Source organism: Leptonychotes weddellii, chromosome 2, assembly GCF_054177405.1.
Source record: "Leptonychotes weddellii isolate Sample4059 chromosome 2, ASM5417740v2, whole genome shotgun sequence".
Lineage (NCBI taxonomy): Eukaryota > Metazoa > Chordata > Mammalia > Carnivora > Phocidae > Leptonychotes > Leptonychotes weddellii.
Genome location: NC_138370.1, coordinates 176,624,324 through 176,647,742, shown reverse-complemented (window position 1 = coordinate 176,647,742; position 23,419 = coordinate 176,624,324). Strand labels below are relative to the sequence as shown.

At 42.2% G+C, this 23,419-nt stretch overlaps 1 protein-coding gene across 23 annotated transcripts in view; it reads left to right on the top strand.

Annotated features, from left to right (window-relative positions):
• Window positions 1-23,419, top strand: part of GRK4 (G protein-coupled receptor kinase 4) — an 81,793-nt gene that overhangs the window by 18,267 nt on the left and 40,107 nt on the right. For 5 of the 23 annotated variants that reach the window (XM_081812734.1, XM_081812729.1, XM_081812731.1 and 2 more), the window contains 3 exons: window positions 7,841-7,936; window positions 17,922-18,034; window positions 21,544-21,621. In XM_081812734.1, coding sequence (XP_081668860.1) covers window positions 7,885-7,936; window positions 17,922-18,034; window positions 21,544-21,621 — 243 coding nt within the window. In that variant the 5' untranslated portion in view covers window positions 7,841-7,884. Of the gene's footprint in view, window positions 1-7,840; window positions 7,937-9,409; window positions 9,562-13,559; window positions 13,697-17,921; window positions 18,035-18,246; window positions 18,300-21,444; window positions 21,622-23,419 lie in introns of those variants that run through there. The other 18 variants (XM_081812742.1, XM_081812743.1, XM_081812740.1 and 15 more) reach the window with 12 other exon arrangements.

Sequence of the window (23,419 nt, the reverse complement as noted above, 5' to 3'; positions counted from 1 at the left end):
CTGGAAAATCACCCAAATAATTGGGGACAACACACTTTTAAAAAAGATTTTTTTAATTTATTTATTATTTATTATTTTTTATTTTTTATTTATTTATGGGAGACAGGGCGAGCACCAGCGGTGGGGGATGGGGACAGGCAGAGGGAGAGGGAGAAGCAGACTTCCCGCTGAGCAGGGAGCCTGACACGGGGCTTGATCCTGGGATCCTGGGATCATGACCTGAGCCAAAGGCAGACACTTAACCCACTGAGCCACCCAGATGCCCAAGTAATAAAAATTAGAGTAGAAATCTGTGAAACTAAAGGCAGGAAATCAACAAAATGAAAATCTGATTCTTTGAAAAGGTTAATAAATCTGTAAGCCCTAGCCAGACAAAGAAGAAAAAAAGACACAAATAAATAATATCAGAAATGAAAGAGTGGACATCACTACAGGTCCCATGGATGGAGCTTGACTAGGAGTAAGGCATCTTAAGATAATTGCCAGAGAAAGACAAAATTACGCTCACACAGATCACATTAAAATGAACATGTGTTTTGTTTTACTCATGTAGGGAACCAGGCAAATGTTCTAAACAGTTCAAATGAAGTCAAAAGGCTCACATTTATATGAGTAAAGGAATTGAATTGCAAATCTGGGCAAACTGATTTTTCTACAGAGGGAAGAGAAGTCCATGGAAACTGTCAGACAAAACAGCTTGCATGTGTTCCTGTCACCCACAATTGACAGAAAGCTGCACAATAGGTCAAAGACAAGGAAGGCTAGAATCTGATAACCTGGAAGGTTGTGCTGGATGGATACAATGCAGTGTTTTCCTGAAACACTGTTTTTCTTCTGAAGACTTTAAGATAAATCAAGTACACTAAAATTTCATTAACTTGAGCTCATATGAATTGGTGAGCCAATATGACTCAGTAGAAGTCTGAATTAGGGAACTTCCCTAAGAAAATGACATAGGAGATGCTAGCTCCATTTCTGTTTACAGCTTTGCTCCGATTTAGTCACTGGATACCCTGTGATCAGCCTTTCTCATGCACACAGGGAGAACCTAGCCTGGCAGGGTATGCTGCTTCCCTGCCAGTCTGTGGATCTGGGAAGTGACCTATCATCGCCCTATACTCTGGCTTGGGGCCAGAGGCCAAGGCTCTGCAGCACCTACTGCCCTGGCCTGTGACCTTCCTTGGGGGAGGCCCATCTACCTTGCTGGCTCTTATGCATCAGGAGCACTGGGCCTGTGTCTTTGCTAATCCCTTTCTTCCTCTTCCCAGGCATTTTAGATAAATGCTTGGAAAAAGATTACTCTTGGGAGATATGAGGGAAAAGGGCTGTCAGTGAGCAAGATAAGATGAAGAGATTTGAATGTAAGTAAAGCCACATATGGACAATGCAGTTAAGAGTATGGAAGCAAGGGCGCCGGGGTGGCTCAGTCGTTAAGCGCCTGCCTTTGGCTAAGGTCATGATCCCAGAGTCCTGGGATCGAGTCCCACATCGGGCTCCCTGCTTAGCGGGAAGCCGGCTTCTCCCTCTCCCACTCCCCCTGCTTGTGTTCCTGCTCTCACTGTCTCTGTCTCTGTCAAATAAATAAAATCTTAAAAAAAAACAGTATGGAAGCAAAACAGGGCATGAAAGAGCAGAGTATCTGTTGGAGCTATGTTTCTCCTGGACAGAAGTTACCAGGGCAAAGTTTTCATTGGCATAATTAAGTAGGGATAGTGAAAGCAATGTACTGGATTCTAAATAAAAGCAAATCTATGTAGTTAGCAGACCATCCTTTAAGATTGTGCACCCTACTTCTTTTGCGTTGCAGTAGCCTTTCTCAGGAAGTATTGATGAAAATAGACTTGGCCAAATAAGGTATTTACAGGGAAATCTGATATATTCTCTTCTCCCATCCTCCTTTTTCATTTTTCTGTTTGGCGAAATAAAAAAAAAACAAAACCCTGTGATTTTATCATGAGATGAGAAAAAACTGGGAGGCACACTGGCAGTTTTTCTCTTTTGCTTTGATTATATTAGGTAACTGCTGACATTAGCTGCAGTGAAGAAGAAAAATAGCCCTGGAATCTACGAAAGGAGCAAGCTGGGACCTAGATATACTGTTCCAGTGTAATGATTCTGGGTAAATGCTGCTCTGTGTGCTGAGAGAATTTTCTACAGGATTAGTGGTTACATTGAATAACACCCTTATCAAGATTGTGTTTGCAGGGCGCCTGGGTGGCTCAGGCGGTTGGGCATCAGACTCTTTATTTTGGCTAAGTTAATGAGCTCGCAGTCCTGGGACTGAGCCCTACATAGGGCTCTGCGCTTAGCAGGGAGTCTGCTTGAGATTCTGTCTCTCTTCCCTCTCCTTCTGCCACTACCCCCGATCATGCTCTCTAAATAAATAAATATCTTTAAAAAAAAAGGCTTGTGTTTGCATATCTGTTTTCACTTCTTGATGAATATAAAGTGGACAATTTGGGTGATATCTTTTTAGCACTTAAACAACAAATGACTTTATGTTGTTTGAGTAAATCTCATTTTTTTTTCAAAAATGTTTTTGTTGTTGTAAAATATATTTAACCATTTTTAAGTGCACGTGGTATTAAGAAATTTTTACTGTTGTGCAAACATCACCATTCACCTCCAAAACTTTTTTCATCTTCCCCAACTGAAACTCTGTCCCAATTAGTAATAACTCCCCAGTCTCCTCTCTGTCTAGTCCCTGGCAACCACCATTCTGCTTCTGTCTCTTATGATTTGACTCCTAATACCTCATATAAGTGGAATCTTACAGTATATGCCTTTTTGATGACTGGCTTACTTCACTTAGCATAATGCCCTGACTTTAAGAGGCAAGTGAACTGGGGCGCCTGAGTGGCTCAGTCGTTAAGCGTCTGCCTTCGGCTCGGGTCATGATCCCGGGGTCCTAGGATCGGGCCCCGCGTCAGGCTCCCTGCTCCGTGGGAAGGCTGCTTCTCCCTCTCCCACTCCCCTTGCTTGTGTTCCTGCTCTTGCTAGCTCTCTCTCTGTCAAATAAATAAAATCTTAAAAAAAAAAAAAAGAGGCAAGTGAACTAAGTTTATTTGGCTTAGTCTCAGCCTCTGCTCTTTGTGGAGCTCTTCTGACTAAAGTTATTCTAAATTGAAGAAAGAGGGGCACCTGGGTGGCTGAGTTGGTTAAGCGTCTGCCTTCGGCTCAGACCATCCTGAGCCAGGGTCCTGGGATCGAGCCTGGCATCGGGCTCCCTGCTCAGTGGGAAGCCTGCTTCTCCCTCTCGCACTCCCCCTGCTTGTGTTCCCTCTCTCGCTTTGTCTCTCTCTGTCAAATAAATAAAATCTTTAAAAAAATAAATAAACTGAAGGAAGAGAAGTTGTTTCCGTTTTGATTCAACAAATTTATGTTACATATGAAAAGTAACTCTGAGTGGCTATCAAGGGTATTACACCCAGTATGTATGCTGTATTTTAAGTAATCATAATACACAACCATTTTGGAGAACAATTAAACAGTATCCATTAATGTTGAAAAAAATCACACACCTAGGTCAAGAAGTCTTCTAGGCATATACTCTGCAGAAATGGTGGTAAAAGAGACATTCGTAAGAATGTTTGCTGTAACATTATTTGTAATACTGGAAACCAAAAACAATAAATGACCATCAATAAGAAGTAGATAAATAGACTGTATAGCAGATTACTATATAGTAATTAAATTCATTCATTCACTCATTCACCAAATAGTTATTGAATGTCTATTTTATGCCAGCCACTCATCTAGCTATCGAGGTTACAGCTGTGATTAACACAGATAAACCCCTCTCTTCAAGGAGTTTCTATTCTCATGGGGAGACAGGTCCTCAACAGGATACGTGAAATAGATTGTATAGTGGACAGTGATAAGGGTCAAGAAAAGATAATAAAGCAGAGAAGGGGGGTGCTAAGGGTTAGGCATGGAGGTAGGACATGAAAGCTCATGTTGGGTGACCAGGAGCAAAGACCTGAGGAAATAAGGGATCTAGCTTTGCTGAGGAAGAGGGGCCATGAAACATGAAACTGGGGGTGGGGAGAGAGGAGCAGAAGAGAGCCTGGCTGGGACAGTGAACAATCTGTGTCAAAATGGACTAAACTGTGTGGAAAAAATCAAATTGTAGAGTGATGTATGCAGTAGCACACCATTTTTTTTTTTTTAAGATTTTATTTATTTATTTGAGAGAGAGAGAAAGAGAGCACGGGCAGGGTGAAGGGCAGAGGGAGAAGCAGACTCCCCTCTGAGCAGGGAGCCTGACATGGGGCTCATGATCCCAGGACTCCAGATCATGACCTGAGCCAAAGGCAGCTGCTTAACCGACTGAGCTACCCAGGCGCCCCAGTGGCACACCATTTTTCTTAACAACCTCTAGAGTAGGGGTTCTTAATCTAAATAAAATAAAATACATGATTGTAAAAGAAGTCAACTATATTGAAATAACTGTAAAATTTTTTAAAACAGATTTGTGTTATGAAAGTTCTCTGTTATCAGAGAGTTAAGTACAAGGCAATAAATACATAAGCAAGTTAAAGTTTTCATCCTTTAAAGATCCATCAGTGTGAAGGCCATCATGGCTAGTTTGAATGGGGCTTTTAAACTGTGGGATGGCCTTTGACTCACCTGCTTCTATGTGTCCATCAACACAGTTGTAGGGAGTCACAGAGAGTAAAATACGTAGCTGGACCATCCATGTGAGAACATAGGACCTAGCCATTTAGAGTCTGGAGAATTAACTACCAGGCACAGAGCTGCTTAGGGGTTGCTTGGCTCCATCACCTGAGTACTTGTAGACAGTCTGGCAGCTGGTCTGGTGCCTCTATGATAATTTCAGAGTAGTGTGAGCATAAATATTTTGAGTTCTCTTTAGCAACTGTGATGTGATAGGAAAATCTGAATGCTCTTGGTGATGAAGTCACAGATACTACTAATATTATAATACTCTTGCCTGCATTTATGGCTGAAAGAAATGCTGAATTTTGCTTAGAAGTTAGTGAAGCTAAAGGTGATTTTTTTCTGTCCAAATTCTGGGACACCCTGATATCTGCCTGTGAATGCCAGGTTAGGAATCTTGCTCTAAAACAATATACTGTTAAAGGCTGTACACACTCACACACACACATTTACAAACACACCAAATTCATGATTGTGATTGGTTCTGGTGGGTCTGGGACTAGGGATGGTGTATAATATATGTTACAGAAATATAGAATATGTTATAAAAATAATTATGGTATTCGTAGTAGAAAACTGACCCCCAAGCCCCTTAATATCCAGCAGAATTTGTAGACAAGGGTCCAGTTCTTTCTCACATTATGCATTTACCTTGGTGGTTCTGTTTATTGATAGTAAAACAGCTGTTATGACAAAGGTAGTGTCCCAGTTTGGCCAGTGTGATTATGTGGGCTCAAATCCCAGCTTAATTTCTAAATGTGTTTATGGCAAATAATTTATTTTAAATGTTTGTGTACTTTTTAAAAAGGCTTTGATTACACCATTTTGCTTCTTAATAGCAGTAATGGTTAAGCAGGATTCCTGGAGCAGAGCCACACATCTCACTAGTTGTGTGGTGTTGGACAGGTGATTTGGCCTCTTTGCTTTGGTCCCTTATCTGAGAAAAGGGAATAGTGGTAGTATTTTCATCATAGGGTGAGGGATGATTCAATGAGTCAATATATATGAAGCTCCTAGAAAAGTGTCTGGTACATAATAAAGACTCAGTACATCTAACTCTTACTCCTCCTCCTCCTCCTAGACCTTGGCAATTTCACCCCACCTGACTCATGTGCTAGAGTCAGCATCTGCAATTTTTCAGGTCTCCTCAAAGTTAGCAAACATTCCTTTAGTGTCTGCTGTATGCAGTGCACCTGGAGCCCCCTTACATCCCTTCAGTCATGTTTCGAATGCTGGAGATACACTGGGAATAAGACCATGAACCTAGAACCTGCCCTTGCTGAGATTTAATGAAGATGTTTTCAAGATGCAAAGGGCATGAAAAGGAAAGAGTGCCTGCATCTCCCTAGGAAAGGCAGGGTAGGCTTTGTTGGGGGGGGGGGTTCTGCTTGAGCTGAGTAGAGATTTGTCTACACTAATAAGGCCAGAGTGACAGTCCAGACACTTATGGTTCCTGGAGGGAACCTGCTCTTGCTTCTTAGGGGCCTTCATAGACAGTGTGGCTTTGGCATGGTGTGCCTGTGGGATGATGTTAGGGCTGTGCTTTATTTTCCCTTCAGCTCTAGACTCAGAAGTGAGCTGATACTTGCATTTTAGGAAGGTAACAGTGGAAGATAGTGTGGAGGAGGGTCTGGAAGGGAAGACTGGAGGTAGGAAGGCCTGTCAGAAGAAGAGGCCAGCGACCTTGGTACTAGCCTGGGCAGGGAGAGCAGGGGACAGGAGCACCTTTGCAGGCAGGGCTGGCCACCTGCTGTATGCCTGGTGCCTGGACAGTGCCCAGCACACAGGACTTGGGCTGCAAATGCTTTCTGAATAAATGGGTGAGGCACTTCAGAGACAGAATTAGATAGTGCCCCAGTTTCCAGCTCCATTTGCCTAGTAGATGGTGGGTAATTAACTGGAGGCATAGTGTGGAAAGAGGATTGAATTTGAGGGGAAGACAATTGAGTCAGATTTGAACCTGTTGACCTTGAGGTGCTCTGGGACCTCTGCATAGTGGATATAAGTCTAGAACCATGATCCCAGTTGAAATGGAGGGGTGGATAGAGGAGCATTACCTATTTGGCAGACTACTATCAAATCCGTACCTCTAGCCAGGCCTTCTCTCCTGAGCTCCTCCAGACGGCTTTCCCTCATAGTGGTTCACTCACCGTGCTTAAGGCAGAGCTCATCACTTCCTAGAACATGGCTTTCCTCCCGATTTCTCTATTCTTTTCAATAGCCCTGAAGTCTTTTAGTCACTGGCCAAAACTGTGATGTTTTCTCTTGGATAAAATTTAATAAAATTTCAGCTCCTCAGAATGCTTAAAATTGAAGGTTCTAATTTCTCTTGAGTTTGGTTTGAAGGGGCTTATTTAAAAAGTTCTAAAATATTATCTTTCTAAATTTTTATTTTACTTTATTAAAAATTTTCTTTTATTTGAATATAGTTGACACACAATGTTGCATTAGTTTTGGGTGTACAATATAGTGATTCCGTTATCTCTATACTTTATGCCATGCTTACTGCAGTGTAGCCGCAATCTGCTAAAATATCATCTAATAGCTTTTTCCACCATTCTTGTCTTGCTTCCACATCTTTCCAAGGCTTAGTCCCTCACCCCCATCAGGTCTCTGCCTAAGTGTGACCCTTTTGAGAGACCTTCTCTAATCTCACCTTAGCCCTAGTAGCACCCTTCATCTTTGCCTTGCTTGATTTTGTTGTATACCATTTAGTACTGTATGATTGGCTATTTTTTTAAATCACTTATCATTACCTGCTTTTTAAAAAAAATCTCTCTCCCTCACTAGAATGGAGGGGAGGGATGTTGTCCTTTTTACCATTGTATTTCCTGTCCTTTGCAGGCATTTGCTCCATGGTAGGGATGCAACCATGTATGATATGTCATGTTAGGTCCAATTCACAAATTTGGAAGCTTAGGCTCAGCAGAGTTAGTTATAGAAGGTCAGGGTCACATGGTTTCTAAATGATAAAGCCAGTGACTGATTGCATCACTTGGGATTTTTTATACTTGTCAAGATGCCTTCTAGATAAGACAAATTATTATAAGCTTGTATTTTCACTCACCATAGGTACCAAATGGAATATATTAGTGGAAATAGTTGTTATAGTTGGATATTTCTGATCATTAAAAAAAATACTTTTTTTCCCCAAATTTAGGAAGCTATGGCAAAAAAAGTGGTCGTAGTAAAAAATGGAGGGAAATGCTGAAGCTGCCCCCTGTCAGCCAGTGCAGCGAGCTTAGACATTCCATTGGTGAGTAAGCAGTGCCAGCCTGGAGATCATGTCTGGCATTGTACCCTTTGTTAGATGCTATTCTTTTAAGAAGTAATATGTGCTCATTGTTCTATATAGAACAGAAGAGTAATATAGTAAAAGTTCCTCTCCCCTTGACCCAACTAATCATCTCTAGAAGTGAACACAGTGTTTTCTAGGTTCATCCCCGCTATAGCATGAATCAGTACTTAATTCCTTTTTCTTGGCAAATGACATTTCATCGTATGGATATATCACTTCTTACTTATCCATTCATCAGTAGATCAATGAGTTGTTTAAATTTTTTTGTCTATTATGAATAATGCTGCTAGGGGCGCCTGGGTGGCTCAGTCGTTAAGCATCTGCCTTCGGCTCAGGTCATGATCCCAGGGTCCTGGGATCGAGCCCCGCATCGGGCTCCCTGCTCCGCGGGAAGCCTGCTTCTCCCTCTCCCACTCCTCCTGCTCGTGTTCCTGCTCTCACTATCTCTCTCTCTCTGTCAAATAAATAAATAAATAATAAAATCTTTAAAAAAAAAAACCCAAATGAATAATGCTGCTAGAAACATTCGTATACAAGTGTTTTCTTTGTGGTAGAGTAAACATAAAAATTAGCATTTTAACCATTTTTAAAAGATTTTATTTATTTGAGAGAGCGAGCATGCACATGTGGCAGGGAGGGGCAAAGGGAGAGGGAGACAAGCAGACTCCGTGCAGAGCATGGAGTTGACGTGGGGCTTGATCTCATAACCCTGAAATCATGACCTGAGCTGAAACCAAGAGTCAGATGCTTAACCAACTGACCATTTTAAAATATTTTAACGATTTTTAAATATAAAGTTCAGTGGCATTGATTTGGATATTGTATGTATGTACTACATTTTGTGTATCCATTCATCTGTTGAATGGGTTGTTTCTACCATTTGGCTATTGTGAGTAATGCTGCTAGGAACATTGGTGTACAAAGTTTGAGTCCCTGCTTTCAATTCTTTTGTGTGTAGACCCAGAGTTAGAATTGCTGGATAATATGATAATTCTATGTTTAACTTTGTGAGGCACTGCCAGACTGTTTTCCAATGTGGCTACACCATTTTATGTTCCCACCAACAACATATGAGGATTCCAATTTCTTCATGTCCTCCCTGACACTTTTTATTTTCCATTTTGTTTTTATTATAGCAATCTGAGTGGGTGTGAAGTGGTATTTCATTGTGTGTGTGGTTTTTTTAAGTTTTCCTCATTTAAGTAATCTCTACACCCTGCATGGGGCTTGAACTCACAGCCCCGAGATCAAGAGTCGTATGATCCTCTGACTGAGCCAGCCAGGCACCCCGATCTCATTGTGTTTTGATCTGTGTTTCCCAAAAATGACTAATTATGTTGAATATCCTTTCATGTACTTACTGGCCATTTGTATATCTTCTTTGGAGAAATATCTGTTCAAATCTTTTGCCCATTTTTTTTTTTTTTTAAGTAGGCTCTGTGCCCAGCGTGGGGAGCCCAATGTGGGGCTTGAACTCACGACCCTGAGATCAAGAGTTGGATGCTTGCTTAACTGACTGAGACACCCAGGCACCCTCTTTGACCATTTTTTAATTGGATTGTTTATCTTTTCATTGTTGAAATGTAAGTGTTCTTTATATTTCTAGTTACTAGACTCTTATCAGATATTTGATTTCCAAATATATTCTCCCATTCTTTGTTTTCCTTTACTTTCTTGATGATGTTCTTTGAGGAACACCAGTTTTTATTTTTATTTTATTTTTTTTTAAAGATTTTATTTATTTATTTGAGACAGAGAGAATGAGAGAGAGCGAGTACATGAGAGGGGGGAGGGTCAGAGGGAGAAGCAGACTCCCCACTGAGCAGGGAGCCCGATGCGGGACTCGATCCCGGGACTCCAGGATCATGACCTGAGCCGAAGGCAGTCGCTCAACCGACTGAGCCACCCAGGCGCCCACAAGTTTTTACTTTGATGAAGTCCAATTGATCTATTTTTTTCTTTTATTGCTGTGCTTTTGGTGTCATAGCTAAGAAACCACTACTTAATCCAAAGTCACAAAGATTTACACCTGTACTTTCTGCTAAGAGTTTTATAGTTTTAGCTCTCACATTTAGGTATTTGATCCAGGAATTAATTTTTGTATATGGCGTGAGGTAGGGATCCAGTTTCATTCTCTTGCATTGGATATCCTGTTGTTCCAGAACCATTCATTGAAATGACGATTTTTTCACCATTGAATTGTCTTAGTGCCTTTATAAAAAAATCACCTGACTATAAAGGTGAGGGTTTATTTCTAGACACTTGTGAGGATACACGTGTTTGTATTTAGGACCCACCCAGATAATCCAGGACAGTCTTCCATCTCAAGATCCTTGAATTAATCATATTTGCAAAGGCTCTTTTTTAAAAATAAGGTCATATTTATAGGGTTTAGGACCTGATACATTGGGAGGGCCATTATTCAGCCTGTTACAGACAGTAACTCTAGGCTTCACTTTTTTAGGAACTGGCAAACTGTTTTCCAAAGCAGCTGTATATTTTACATTCCCACCAGCAATATATGAGAGTTTCAGGTTCTCCACATCCTTGCCAACACTTATTTTCACTATAGCCATCCTAGTGAGTGTGATTTGCATTTCACTAAAGACTAATGATGTCGAGCATCTTTTTATTGGTTATTGGCTGTGCTTCTTGGAGCCAGTTGATATTTGATCCATAGTGTTAATAGTATTTCCTGCATATAGCACCGAGTGATTAGTATGGAGGTTGATTCCGTTATTTGACATTTGCATTGTAATTAAGATATTATAAATTTTACTTTGGGACTATTTATGCTGTTGAATATATTCATAGGGTTATAGAAACATTTTCATGTCTCCTTGCGTATTAATTACCTCAGTGTGCTTCTGATTCTTTGGGGGTAGGTTTTAGTGCATAGAATGAAGTAAATTACATTAAATGTCCCATTAGTTAACTTTTTCCCCACAGTTCATGCTCTTTTTAAAAAAGAGTTTATTTTATTTTCTATTTTATTTTCGTTGAGAGATGTAATTTACATACCACACTGTGTAAGTTTAAGGTATACAACACTATCAGTTAACTTTCGAATGTCATCATTTATTCACTCTGTGTACCCAGCACTGGGTATGGCACTACCAGTTCAGTGGCTAAGAAATAGATGTGACCTCCGCCCTCTTGGCAGAGATAGTTATAAAATAAAGAATCGCAGAAATACACGTAATTACAAACTGCAGTAAGCCCTTTGAAGGAAAAGGTACAGACTGTTGGGTAAGTACAGGACCCCAAAGGGGGACGGAGCATGGCAATTTCCAGGGACATGAAAAAGGCCAGTGTTCCTGGAGCGGAGACAAAGAAGGACAGTGGCACTGGATGAGAGGAAAGGAGGGAGGTGGGGCTCGTGGTCCTGGTAAGGGCATTTGTCTTAGCTGAGAGTTGACGCTGTCAGATTTTCAGCAGAGGGATGACCTAAGTGGATGCACATTTCTTTTTTTTTTTTTTAAAGATTTTATTTATTTATTTGACAGAGAAAGACACAGCGAGAGAGGGAACACAAGCAGGGGGAGTGGGAGAGGGAGAAGCAGGCTCCCCGCAGAGCAGGGAGCCCGATGCGGGACTCGATCCAGGGACTCCAGGATCATGACCTGAGCCGAAGGCAGTCGCTTAACCGACTGAGCCACCCAGGCGCCCCATGGATGCACATTTCTGAAGGGCATCTCGGGCTTCAGTGTGAGGACTGTGATTGAGAGTGTGGAGAAGGGGAGGGGGGAGGCCAAAGGATTGTTGGCTTTTGTGCGGGCAAGAGTGATGGAAATTCAGTGTCAGCTGGAGGCCATGGAATCGAATGACTATGTGAGATCTTTAAGAAGTGGAATCTGGTTGATTTATGTGTGAAAGTAAGAAGGATGGGGGTGCTAAGGATGACTTCCAGGTCTGATCCTTCCACTGAGATCAGGTTCATGGTGTGAGGAGCTGTGTTGGATGGAATCTGTACATTCATGTTTAGAGATCAGAAAAGTCTGGGCTGAGGGGCGCCTGGGTGGCTCAGTCATTAAGTGTCTGCCTTCGGCTCAGGTCATGATCCCGGGGTCCTGGGATCGAGCCCCACATCGGGCTCCCTGCTCCGCGGGAAGCCTGCTTCTCCCTCTCCCACTCCCCCTGCTTGTGTTCCCTCTCTCGCTGTGTCTCTCTCTGTCAAATAAATAAAAAAATAAAATCTTTAAAAAAAAAAAAAGAGTCTGGGCTGTAGGTGCAATCTGGGAGATATCTGTGTGTCCCTGGCATTTAGGAGTCACACGACTGGGAGTATATAAGCTCTCCCTAGAGACAGGAGGACAGGGAAAGGGCCCTCACATCCTGACATCCTGGTCTGGCTCAGGTGAAACAGACCAAGGAGGAGCAGCCAGATGGGTCTGTATGCAGTCTGGAGAGCAGAGGGGTCAAGACAACTGAGGACTAGGATGGCTCCAGGCAGGTGGGCATGTTGAAGAACGGTTGAGCGGCTGCTGGATTTGCCCCCAAGGTCAGGGTCTTTGTTTCCATCTCTAGAACAGTGCTCAGCCACAGTTTTGTTAAATGAATGAATAAATTGGTGACCTTAGCTAGAGTTGCTTCAGGGCAGATGTACAAGCAGACTTCCTCGCGGAATAAAAGAATGTTTCCATTCAGATACCCTCTACTTGGTATGCAGTTCTTTATTTTATTAGTTTACATATGCATTTGATTTAGTGTGGTAGTAAGCATATTTTGGGTTTTCTAATTTTTATCCTTTGGTTGTTCTAAATTTGTGGATGCTGGAGAATCCATGAGCTATAAAACTTTGAGTTAGTGTCCTTTCTAAAGGAGGATCACTTTGAAAATAAGAGAGAGAGCTTCTGATAAATGGCTTATCCTTGCCTCAGAATTTGGTATATTTAGAAACACCAGTCTCTTGATTAGCTGGTTCCCTTTCCAACATGGCCCATCAGGAGAGTGCCTCTCAGGAGTGGACTTGGACTCTGGTGCACTGAGTGTTCCAGCCCCAGAGGGCTTCTGTGCTGGTTCTCCCTGTCCACTGTGGTCAGGCTCTTCCCTCCCTGTGGCCTGAATTCCCTGTGTGGCGTGGCCTCTCTCTCTTCCCCCGTTTCTGCTCATTCAGGGCTAGAACAGTAGATGGTTCACTGTGTAGTCTCTGAGGGGTCAAAAGAAGAAGCTGGATCTTCTGGTTCCTGCAGGACCAGGGCCTCTGAGGGGAAGACAGAAGGAGGCTGTCTGCGGTTTCTGAGACGTATTTGTGACGTATTTCTGTGGTATATGGTATTTAATTTTAGTAATATGTGAAATCTAATGCATGGAAAAGTGAAATCATTAATAGAATTGTGAGCCAGATAAGGTAAAAAGTAATAGGTTTAAAGTTTTTGTGATTATTTAAATGTCAGATTTTTAAAGTTTGATTTAGAGAAACATTTTTTTTTTTTTTAATTCCCTGTATATTACTTCATATAGGTTCTGTGATGTTGCTGTCATTTGCTCTAAGATTCTGTTAATGTCATCAGGGTGAAAATTTTTTTTTTTTTAAAGATTTTTTATTTATTCATTTGACAGAGAGAGACACAGCTAGAGAGGGAACACAAGCAGGGGGAGTGGGAGAGGGAGAAGCAGGCTTCCTGCTGAGCAGGGAGCCCGATGCGGGGCTCGATCCCAGGACCCTGGGATCATGACCTGAGCCGAAGGCAGACGCTTTACGACTGAGCCACCCAGGTGCCCCCAGGGTGAAAATTTTAAATTGCTGTAGGATGGAGGAGATTGTATGTGTGATGAAATATTTTGACATAATTAAAGGACTTTACTGAGTAAATCATCACCTATGTTCCCACCACCCAAATATAAGTGGAAGATTTTAGAATTAAGGTCTTTTTGAACCACACATCATTTTTGCTATTGTACCTGAGCCAATCTAAAAAAACTGGCCCGGGTAAAATGAGAGGCTTTCCCATGATGTGCCCGTATCAATGCTGTCCAGTCTGAATGTCTCCATTGTTTCCCATCACACTGCAGGACCGTCCTGTCCCCAGGACCAAACTGCCATTGATCGGGCCTTCTCAGCCCAGTGGTGTGCTGAGACCCTTCATTTACTTCACTGATTGGGCGCTGTGGGCGCAGGGCCGCGGTCTCATTTTCCAGAGGGGTGTGAGGTGCTGGTCTTGTCTCAGACCTCCTCATGCTCTTTGATTTTGCCCTGCTTCCTTCTGGAAGAACCCAAGGGGCTCTTACTGTGTGTTTATGTTTTTAAAGATCTTTTAGAAAATGTGGCCTACATCATGTGATCATTTACTCAAGAAATTTTATAGTTATGATAGAAATTTACATAGTATCTGAGCTTTAGGATATAGACTTAAAATGTGTGAATAATCTTATGTTCTTCCTGCTTGTGCCTAAATTCAGACTTGTAGCTTCCTTTACAAGTAAGGACTCAGATCTAGCAGCTAAGAGTTCTGGATAAAATTAAGGGTAATCCAGAAATAAATCTGGAAAGCTTGAATGGAATCCATCTCTAACAAGCAAGTATTTTTTAGTATCTGAGGATGATATAAATATAAAATGCAAAACAAACTGAAATATATCCACAGCTACCCCCCCAACACACCCCAAATAAACTTAAACTTCAGACATTTGGCTTTGCCAAATAAGCCAGGTTAATTTGGAGTACACTGTTTTCTCCCTGGTCAGGCTGTTCCCTCCTGACCCCCTGCCATGGCGTCCTCCCCAGCTCTCCCAGGCTGTGGAGCAATTCTGCAACCCTAGGTGTCTCAAAGGGGTCTCCTACCCCACATCTGTAACTCTGGCTATCTGCTTTGCAGCCCCTTCCTCTGCTCATGGGGCCCAACCGGCCCCTCCTTCTGTTTTCTACCAGCGAATGATCTTGATTTCCTCAGTGCTGCCTACACAATACAGATCTTGTTGCCCACAGTACGACCCCGAGTCTGGGACTGTTCTGCTCACAGGTTCTCATCTCCATGAGGGGCACTGCCTTCCACCTGTTTACCCCATCAGCTTCCTCATTGTCCCCTCAGTAGAGGATGGGTTCCTTGAGAATAGGGCTCCTGTGGTTCCTGTCGTAATTTCTTCACTGTTAAGCGGGAGACTTGACAGAATTTGAATGAGTTGCCTTCTGAAATTCTTTCGTCACCAGAGAATTGGCCTCTTCGTTCCCATTGTGCCGCCTTTGTTCCGGTCCAGCTGCTCTTCCTGCCAGCTGGTCCCCTGGCCCCAACCTCTACTGCCCCACTTCCTCTCACTGCCCCGGGTTCTAGGTGGCCCTCAGGAGTGAGCACTTCCCAAAAGGTCTCTACTTTCCTTAAGATGCTAAACCTACTATTGTGAAGAGTCAGTGAAATAATACACAGAAAGGACTCAAAATAGTACCTGACACACTGTGACAGGTGAAGAAGCGTCATCACTAGTTATTATGCTCTGTTCCTTCTAAGGTAGAGAGAGTTCCTTGGTATGATATCAAGGCTTGTGGAAAATATGATCCCAGTCTTTTTTTTTTCCCTGCAGTTTTGTAAAGCTTCGTTTGCCTCTACATTTTGCTTCCCTGAGTCCCCTTTTTCAGCCACTCTGAACTATTTGTTGGGTCAGTCACTTACTTTCTATGTCTCTTGGTCCACAGACTATTTTAAGAGTTAAAATATGGTACAGTAGTACATATTATAATTATATTCCATGTGATCTGGAAGCGAGCAAGTGTGGTTGGAGCCAATAAAGGGAAACTATTCTGCACTGATCACACTTTGCCAAGGATAGTATTCCCAATATCTTGATAGGGTTATTTATTTTTCTATATTTCTTTGCTTCTTCTAGATTATACCCACTATTTGTCCATTTTGGTTTCTATTTTCTTTCTTTCTTTTTTTTTTAATTTGACAGAGAGAGACATAGCGAGAGAGGGAACACAGCAGGGGGAGTGGGAGAGGGAGAAGCAGGCTTCCCACTGAGCAGGGAGCCAGATGCGGGGCTCGATCCCAGGACCCTGGGATCATGACCTGAGCTGAAGGCAGACGCTTAACGACTGAGCCTCCCAGGCACCCCCTCTATATTCTTTTTTAAAATTCTCTTATTTTATTATTATAACTCCTCAAGTAATTCTTCTTCTTCTTCCTCTTTTTTTTTTTTTTTTTTTAGAATTCTTTTTTTTTATATAGGGTGAATGGAAGGTAAAGTTTCTGAGTTTTTAAATTTTGGAAAATGTCCCTTTTTTGACTTCTTGTTTGATAGTTACAGAATTGAATATTTCCGCCTCCCTTGACCCCTGAACTTTGAAAACACTGGTGTACTAGTTTCTGGCTTTGTTAATACAGCATCTCTGATGCTTTATGTGTTGTAGTGAATGTTTTGCTCTTTCTCAGAGGTTTCCTCCTTTCTCCTTACTGTTGGGAGTGTCACCGGGATGCCTCTGGATGTGGGTCAGCCGTCATTGGTTATGTTTAGCACTTAGTGGGGCCTCTAAATCTTAGGCCCTTAGCCAGTCATTCTGATCAGGACTTGGACACCCCCCCACCCCCCCACCCCCGCTGGGCTCTAGGCGTGTGGGCGGGGCTCCCTTAGGAAGTCCAGCTCTTCTGTAGGCTTTAAGCTGAGGGTTCTTTAACAGTCCAACCCAGCGGCTTTTTCTCTTCTGGGTAATCCTCAAATTTCGGACTCCTGTGGGTGCCCTGTATTCGTTTTCCATGTTGGGTTTCATTCTCTTTGTTGTGGCTTTGGTTTTTGTTTGAATTTTTGGTCATTTCCGTAGGAATCTCAGAGAAAAAGTAGGCAGACCTGTATGCTCCCTTTGCAATCCTTAGCTGGAAACTAGGAACATTCCTGAACCCTTGAATTTGGGAGGAAAGTGTTAAAAACTCTCAGTATTGTAAAAATGTCACTTTTTGACTGCCTGTGTCTTTTGTTTTTTAAATATAGTATCCCAAAAATAAAATGTGGTAATAAAATTGGACAAAGTAGGTGGTAGAAATTTTGCAAAACTATGTTTGTTGAAACAAGCGATTGTGTCCTGGCAACCAAAATATTTCTCTCCTTGCCTGTACTTTTCCATTTGCAAACTCAGCCACCTAAAGTAGGGCTGTTTAGATTCTTAGAACTACTTGGCATGAATAAACCCTTTAATTGAGGAATTTGTTATGGCTTCTTACTTTTCATGAATTTTATTTAATTCTTCAGCTTTAGAGCCACTTTAGGAGTACTTTGATATAATGTTCATTTCAGGTTCAGAGCCACTGCTGAAAGAGCAACTGATTTTCTTGCTGATGTTTAAGTTAACCTATTTTGAACATGACATTTTTGTTTTATATCCCTCTTGATATTTTGACTAAATATTAGTGCCTTGTTCTCAAAACAATACCAGTGTGTGTGGTAAGGTTAAGGTATATAACATACTACCCCACTGAAGAGAAAAAAAACCCCAAGAGCAGTTTAAAAATAATTAAGCATATGTAATGTTTGTTACTTGTAAAAGTGTAGAAAGATAGCAAAATGGAAAAGAGTTTTAAAAAAGGTGCTTGAGTACATGCCTGTGGTGTATTTTACGTATGTGCAGTTTGTGCCAAACACATGGGGGTTAGGCCTGTGGAAGGATGGAGCCAGATCTCTTTTTCCCCCTCTCTTCCTCTGCTGTGATCTTGACTGCTCAGTTCCCCAGGAATACCTCTCCCCTGCATAATTCCTTTTGGAGGAGGGGAGCAGGGACATTTCCAGGTATGCTTCACACACCTTTATTTATCAATTCTTCCAGCTCCTTTGGCTCTATCCGGATATAAATATTCATGATGACCCAGTCTACATTAGTAAACAATCAAGTAGTTTAAAAAAAACCCCATAAATACTATTTTTGACTTTTACTTTATCAGGTGAAAACAGAAGTTCAGAAAGCACTTTCTGAATTGTAACAATCATATTGGTTTATTTCTTATCCCCTTTCTTCACCCAGAAAAGGATTATAGCAGTCTTTGTGACAAGCAACCAATAGGAAGACTTCTCTTCAGGGAATTCTGTGATACACAACATGATCTAAAAGGATGCATTGAATTCCTGGATGCAGTGGTAAGCAATTTATTTCAGTGTTGAACTACCTAGTCTTGTGCTTTTGAAAATTAACAGACTAGATCTAAAAACTTAGGTCTCTCTAAGTTAAGTAGACCTTGGCAATAATGGTAAGAGCGGATAAACTAGTTTCTTGGTGTCATGCTACCTTGGTATGGAAATCCCTATATAATATTTCCCCTTATCTGCGGTCTTGCTTTCCGTGGTTTCAGTTACCTGCGGTCAGCTGGAGTCTGGAAGCAGATGATCCTCCTTCCAACAAATGGTCAGTGCGGGCACACTCAGAGGTACCGTGGGTCCGGGTCTAGACCTGGTAATGAAGCGAATGTTGCAATGAATCAAGTCAAATGAGTTTTTTTGTGTCCTATTGCATATAAAACTTATGTCTACACTATACTGTAATCTATTAACCGTACAATAACAGTAATCTAAAAAAAACACAACAATGTTCCCTCCTTAATTAAAAAATACTCTGTCGTTGGAAAATGCTAACCATACTCTGACCTTTCAGTGAGGCATCATCTTTTTTGCTGGTGGGGGTCCTGCCTGGATGTTGGTGGCTGCTGGCTGGTCAGGGTAGGGTTTGCTGAAGGTTGGGGTGTCTGTGGCAGTTTCTTAAAATAAGATAAGATAGAAGTTTGCAACATTGATTGACTCTTCCTTTCACTTGAACACTTAGATGTCATTATAGGTTTTTTTTAAAAAAAGATTGTATTTATGAGAGAGGGAGAGAGTGAGCGGGCGTGAGCATGATGGTGGGGAGGGGCAGAGGAAGAAGCAGACTCCGAGCTGAGCAGGGAGCCTGACGTGGGGCTCGATCCCAGGACCCTGGGATCACGACCTGAGCCGAAGGCAGACCTTCACCGACTGAGCCACCCAGGTGCCCCTAGAGGCCATCATAGGGTTATTCATTGGCCTAATTTCAATATTGTGTCTTGATGAATTGGGAGGCCCGAGGAGAGGGAGAGAAGGGAAAGGCTGGTCAGTGGAGCGGTCAGAACACACAGAATATTTATTATTTAAGTTCACTGCCATAGATAGTGTGGTTCCGGTAGCCCCAAAACAGTTACAAGGAACATCAAAAATCACTGATCACACATCACCAAAACGAACATAATAGTAATGAAAAGGTTTGAAATATTGGGAGAATTTCCAAATTATGACACAGAGACATGACATAAGCAAATGCTGTTGGAAGAAGGACGCCAATAGACTTGTTGGCCACAGTGTTGTTACAGACCTTCAATTTGTAAAGAAATGCATTGTCTGTGAAGTGCAAGAAAGCAGAGCACAATAAAACGAGGTATGCCTGTATTCTTTCAGAAAAACATTTGAGGCTCTTGCCTATCCTCCGTGGAGCTCCCCAGCCCTTTCCTTCCTGGTGTCTTTACTAGAATAAGACAAGGCTCTGAAAGGAGGTAATTTTTTTTAAGCTGGAACTCTGGTGTAGTGGGGCAGGCCTTGTCAGTTCCAGGAGTAGAATATAGATGTGGCTTAGTGTATTGGGTTACATTTGCCAAGCTGCTCTATTTTAAAAGTTTAGGGACCACAGTTCTTTATTTCAAAATGGCTAAACTGCATTGTTAACGTTCGTTCAGGTTTGGATCTTCTCATAGTGACACGAGACCTATTACTTGTTAGGTGATTGCCAGTTGACTTCAGTGACAGGTTCTGTTCTGTGTTTTGTTTTGTTTTTGACGGCAGCTGTGTGGGTTAATAAGTAACACCTAATTATGCCATTTGCACAGTCCTCGCTGCTTGGACTGTCCTTGTGGTATATGATTGCAGGTTCTTGGAGCTCTGGGAGTGGAGAGACTGCATCTTATCTATTTCCCTCATGGCACCTGACATGATTGTTTGCTCTTTTCTTTTTTAAGTTTTTTTTTTTTTTTTTTTTTATTTGCGAGAGAGAGAATGAGAGACAGAGAGCACGAGAGGGAGGAGGGTCAGAGGGAGAAGCAGACTCCCCGCTGAGCAGGGAGCCCGATGCGGGACTCGATCCCGGGACTCCAGGATCATGACCTGAGCCGAAGGCAGTCGCTTAACCGACTGAGCCACCCAGGCGCCCTTGCTCTTTTCTGCTTAGTGTTTGTTGACTGAATTAATGGCATCTTTGGCAATTAGTGTTCAGTGAGAGAAACAACCAATAGGAGAGATTTATTAAGAGGTTTGTTGCAAGGAATTGGCTTACACAATCGTGAGGTCTGGTTAGGAGAGTCTTAAATCTATAGGACAGGAGGGAATCCTCCAAACATGGAGTGAAGCTGCTGTCCTCAGGCAGAATTCCTTCCGGAAGCCTCAGCTGTGGTTTTAATGCCTTTCAACTGATTGAATCAGACCCACCCAGATTCTCTAAAATAATCTCCTTTACTTAAAGTCAACTGGTAAAGACTTTAATCACACCTACAAATACCAGCACAGCAATGACTAGATTAGTATTTGAACAACTACTGGACATTATTCCTGCCAGGTTGGCACGTGGAAAGACCATCACAAAATCCCAGTGCTTTCTTTTCCATTGACTGCATGCCATCCAGCATCCAGAACGTAAGCTGGAAGGTTCTCTAAGTCAGCAGGGTCTAGTTACTAGTCCAGGTGAATACAGTGCCTTTGAACACAGAACACGAAGCTGGCTCTGACTGGTCGTCAGCCTGTCAGCCATGGCTCCTGTGCTGGGCCCACGGAGGAGGCAGAATCAAGTACGAGGTGCGACTCCTGCCAACAAGGACTTTACGTGTTCAGTACATGAACTTCCTTCAGTCTTGGTTTCCTCACCAATCTCTCCAAGCCCATCTGGCTGTTAGCTTCGCTGCTCTTCTCAGGCCCCGACCTGCAGGATCCAGTGGCTTCACTGAGGCCTCCTCGTGCCTGAGTCTCCAAGTCTGTTGACATTGTGGAGTACCTCTGCTTGAAATACTCTTAGCCAGGCTTTTATGATCTCTCCTCAGGTTTTCTCTCTTTTCAGTTTCTTCCTTGCTTATCCTTTGTAGAGGTTTAGATAATTGATCAAGTTCTGCCTTGACCCTTCCTCTGGTTTCTGGCCTACGTGGTGGTATCCTCTCTTACCGTCCCCCGCCTGACACCTGCGTAGGGACGTCTCCTGCTTTGGTGTTGCCAACTCTGACTTCTCTGGGAGCTCTGCGCTCAGGTTTGCCACGTGCCTCTTGGACATTTCTAAAATGCTGTTGCCTAGAGCAATGCAAGCTGTTTATTTGATTCTATTTTATTTGGCCACATTGAAGGGCTAAAGTGTAATATGACAGACAGAGCACTGTGGGACGTGTTGTGCTACTGCATTATTCACCCCTCAAAGAAAACTTTTTCCCCTTCATTGCCATTAGTTTTCCCAAAGAAGTGCTGCAGACGCTTGATCAATATCAAATCAGTTAGAGCTGCTCTGTGGTTCTCAGGGTACCCAGCCAGTTCTGGATGTCAGAGAATTCGAAACACCGTGAAGTCAGTGAAGAAGCTCCACTACTATTTTTCTTTGTTCTCCTCTCTACCGTCAGGCGGAATATGAAGTGGCCGCGGATGAGGACCGGAGAAACTGTGGACTGCAAATCTTAGACATGTTCTTCGGTGCCGAGGTGTGTTTTCTTCCTTAGGTGCAAAGATTTATTAATGCTTACTTAAATAATTAGAGGACATAGCCCTTCTCACTTAGTTGGATAACATATAGCAAGTATGTTAAAATCTTTAATTTCTTATAAATATTCCTCTTATGCATTTTCTTTTGAGTGGGTGAGGAAATTAACAAATCTCTTAGAAAATTAATTCAAAGAATTTAAAAGTTTCTATGTTTCCTCAAACAGAATACAGCATTAGAGAATTTTATTTATCTTGGACTGAAAATAACATTTTTTTTCCTAACAGCTTTAATGGGTCTTAGGTTTTATGCTTTTTCATTCAGTAGATTCTTACAGTTTAGTATGTCCCTGAAATTAGAGCCGTAACCTGCTTCTCTTCACACGATTTCCCTTTTGTAGGCTGTTAGAAGTCCTAAACCCTGGGGGGCCCCTGTGTTGTAGGGTTGGAGGAGAACAGTCACAAGGATAGCTAACACTTAATGAATACTGCTCTAGGCCGTGTACATGTAATACAACAGTCCTATGAGGTGGGTACATTGGTAAGACTGAACATCAGAGCGGTTAAGTGGCTCACCAAAGGTTACACAGCTTGTTAAGTGCGAGAGCTAGGAATCAAACATGGAGAGACTGGGGTTGGAGAATAGTGTAGTGAGAATGAGTCCAAAATGTTCAGATTCTGAGCCCAGCTCACTGAAGATGGTAGGGCCATCAAGAAGGGGAAGCTCACTGGTGCAAAAGATAGAGTGTGGGGGCAGGGAGCGGGGAAGGCCAGTGGACTGGCAAGTGAGCACGAAGAGGCACACGCAACCAGTGGTGCCAGAGGTGTGCTTCGGACCAGATAGGTTTTGACTCTAAAGCCTGTGCTTGCCTTGGCCTCCAGCATCAGTACCATGGCTCCTAGATCATTCTTTTCCAGCACAGCCGCTACAGCATCCACATGTTTGTAGGCACCCCCAGTAATTGGGAAGATACCTAATTCCATTTTTTTTTAACTGAAATCACTGAATAGGTTTCTTTTTTTTCTTTTTTCTTTTATTTTTTTTAATTTGTTCAAGGAACCGGTGAAATCCTTCTTCTTTTTTCTTTTTTCTTTTTTTTAAAGATTTTATTTATTTATTTATTTGAGAGAAAGAGAGAGAGACAGAGAAACAGCATGAGAGGGGAGAGGGTCAGAGGGAGAAGCAGCCTCCCCGCTGAGCCGGGAGCCCGATGTGGGACTCGATCCCAGGACTCCGGGATCATGACCTGAGCCGAAGGCAGTTGCTTAACCAACTGAGCCACCCAGGCGCCCATATTTTTTATTTTTTTGACAATAGAAATAAACCTTTCTTACCTTAAAAATAATTTTGACGTTGACATTATTTTATAACTGTATTCACAATAATTAGTCAAAACATGAAACATTGTTTTAATTTTCCCCATGAGTTTTTTTTTTTTTTTTAAGTTTTAATTTTAATCACCCAGTGCCCATCACAACAAGTGCCCTTCTTAATCCCCATCACCTATTTCATCCATCCCCCCACCACCTCCCTCTGGTTAGTCTGTTCTCCATAGTTAAGGGTCTGTTTCTTGCTTTGTCGCTCTCTTTTTTTCCCTTTGCTCATTTGTTTTGTTTCTTAAATTCCACATATGAGTGAAATCATATGGTCTTTGTCTTTCTCTGACTAACTTATTTCGTTTAGCATTATACTCTCTAGATCCATCCGTGTTGTTGCAAATGGCAAGATTTCATTCTTTTTATGGCTGAATAGTATTCCATTGTATATATATATCACCTCTTCTTTATCCATTCATCAGT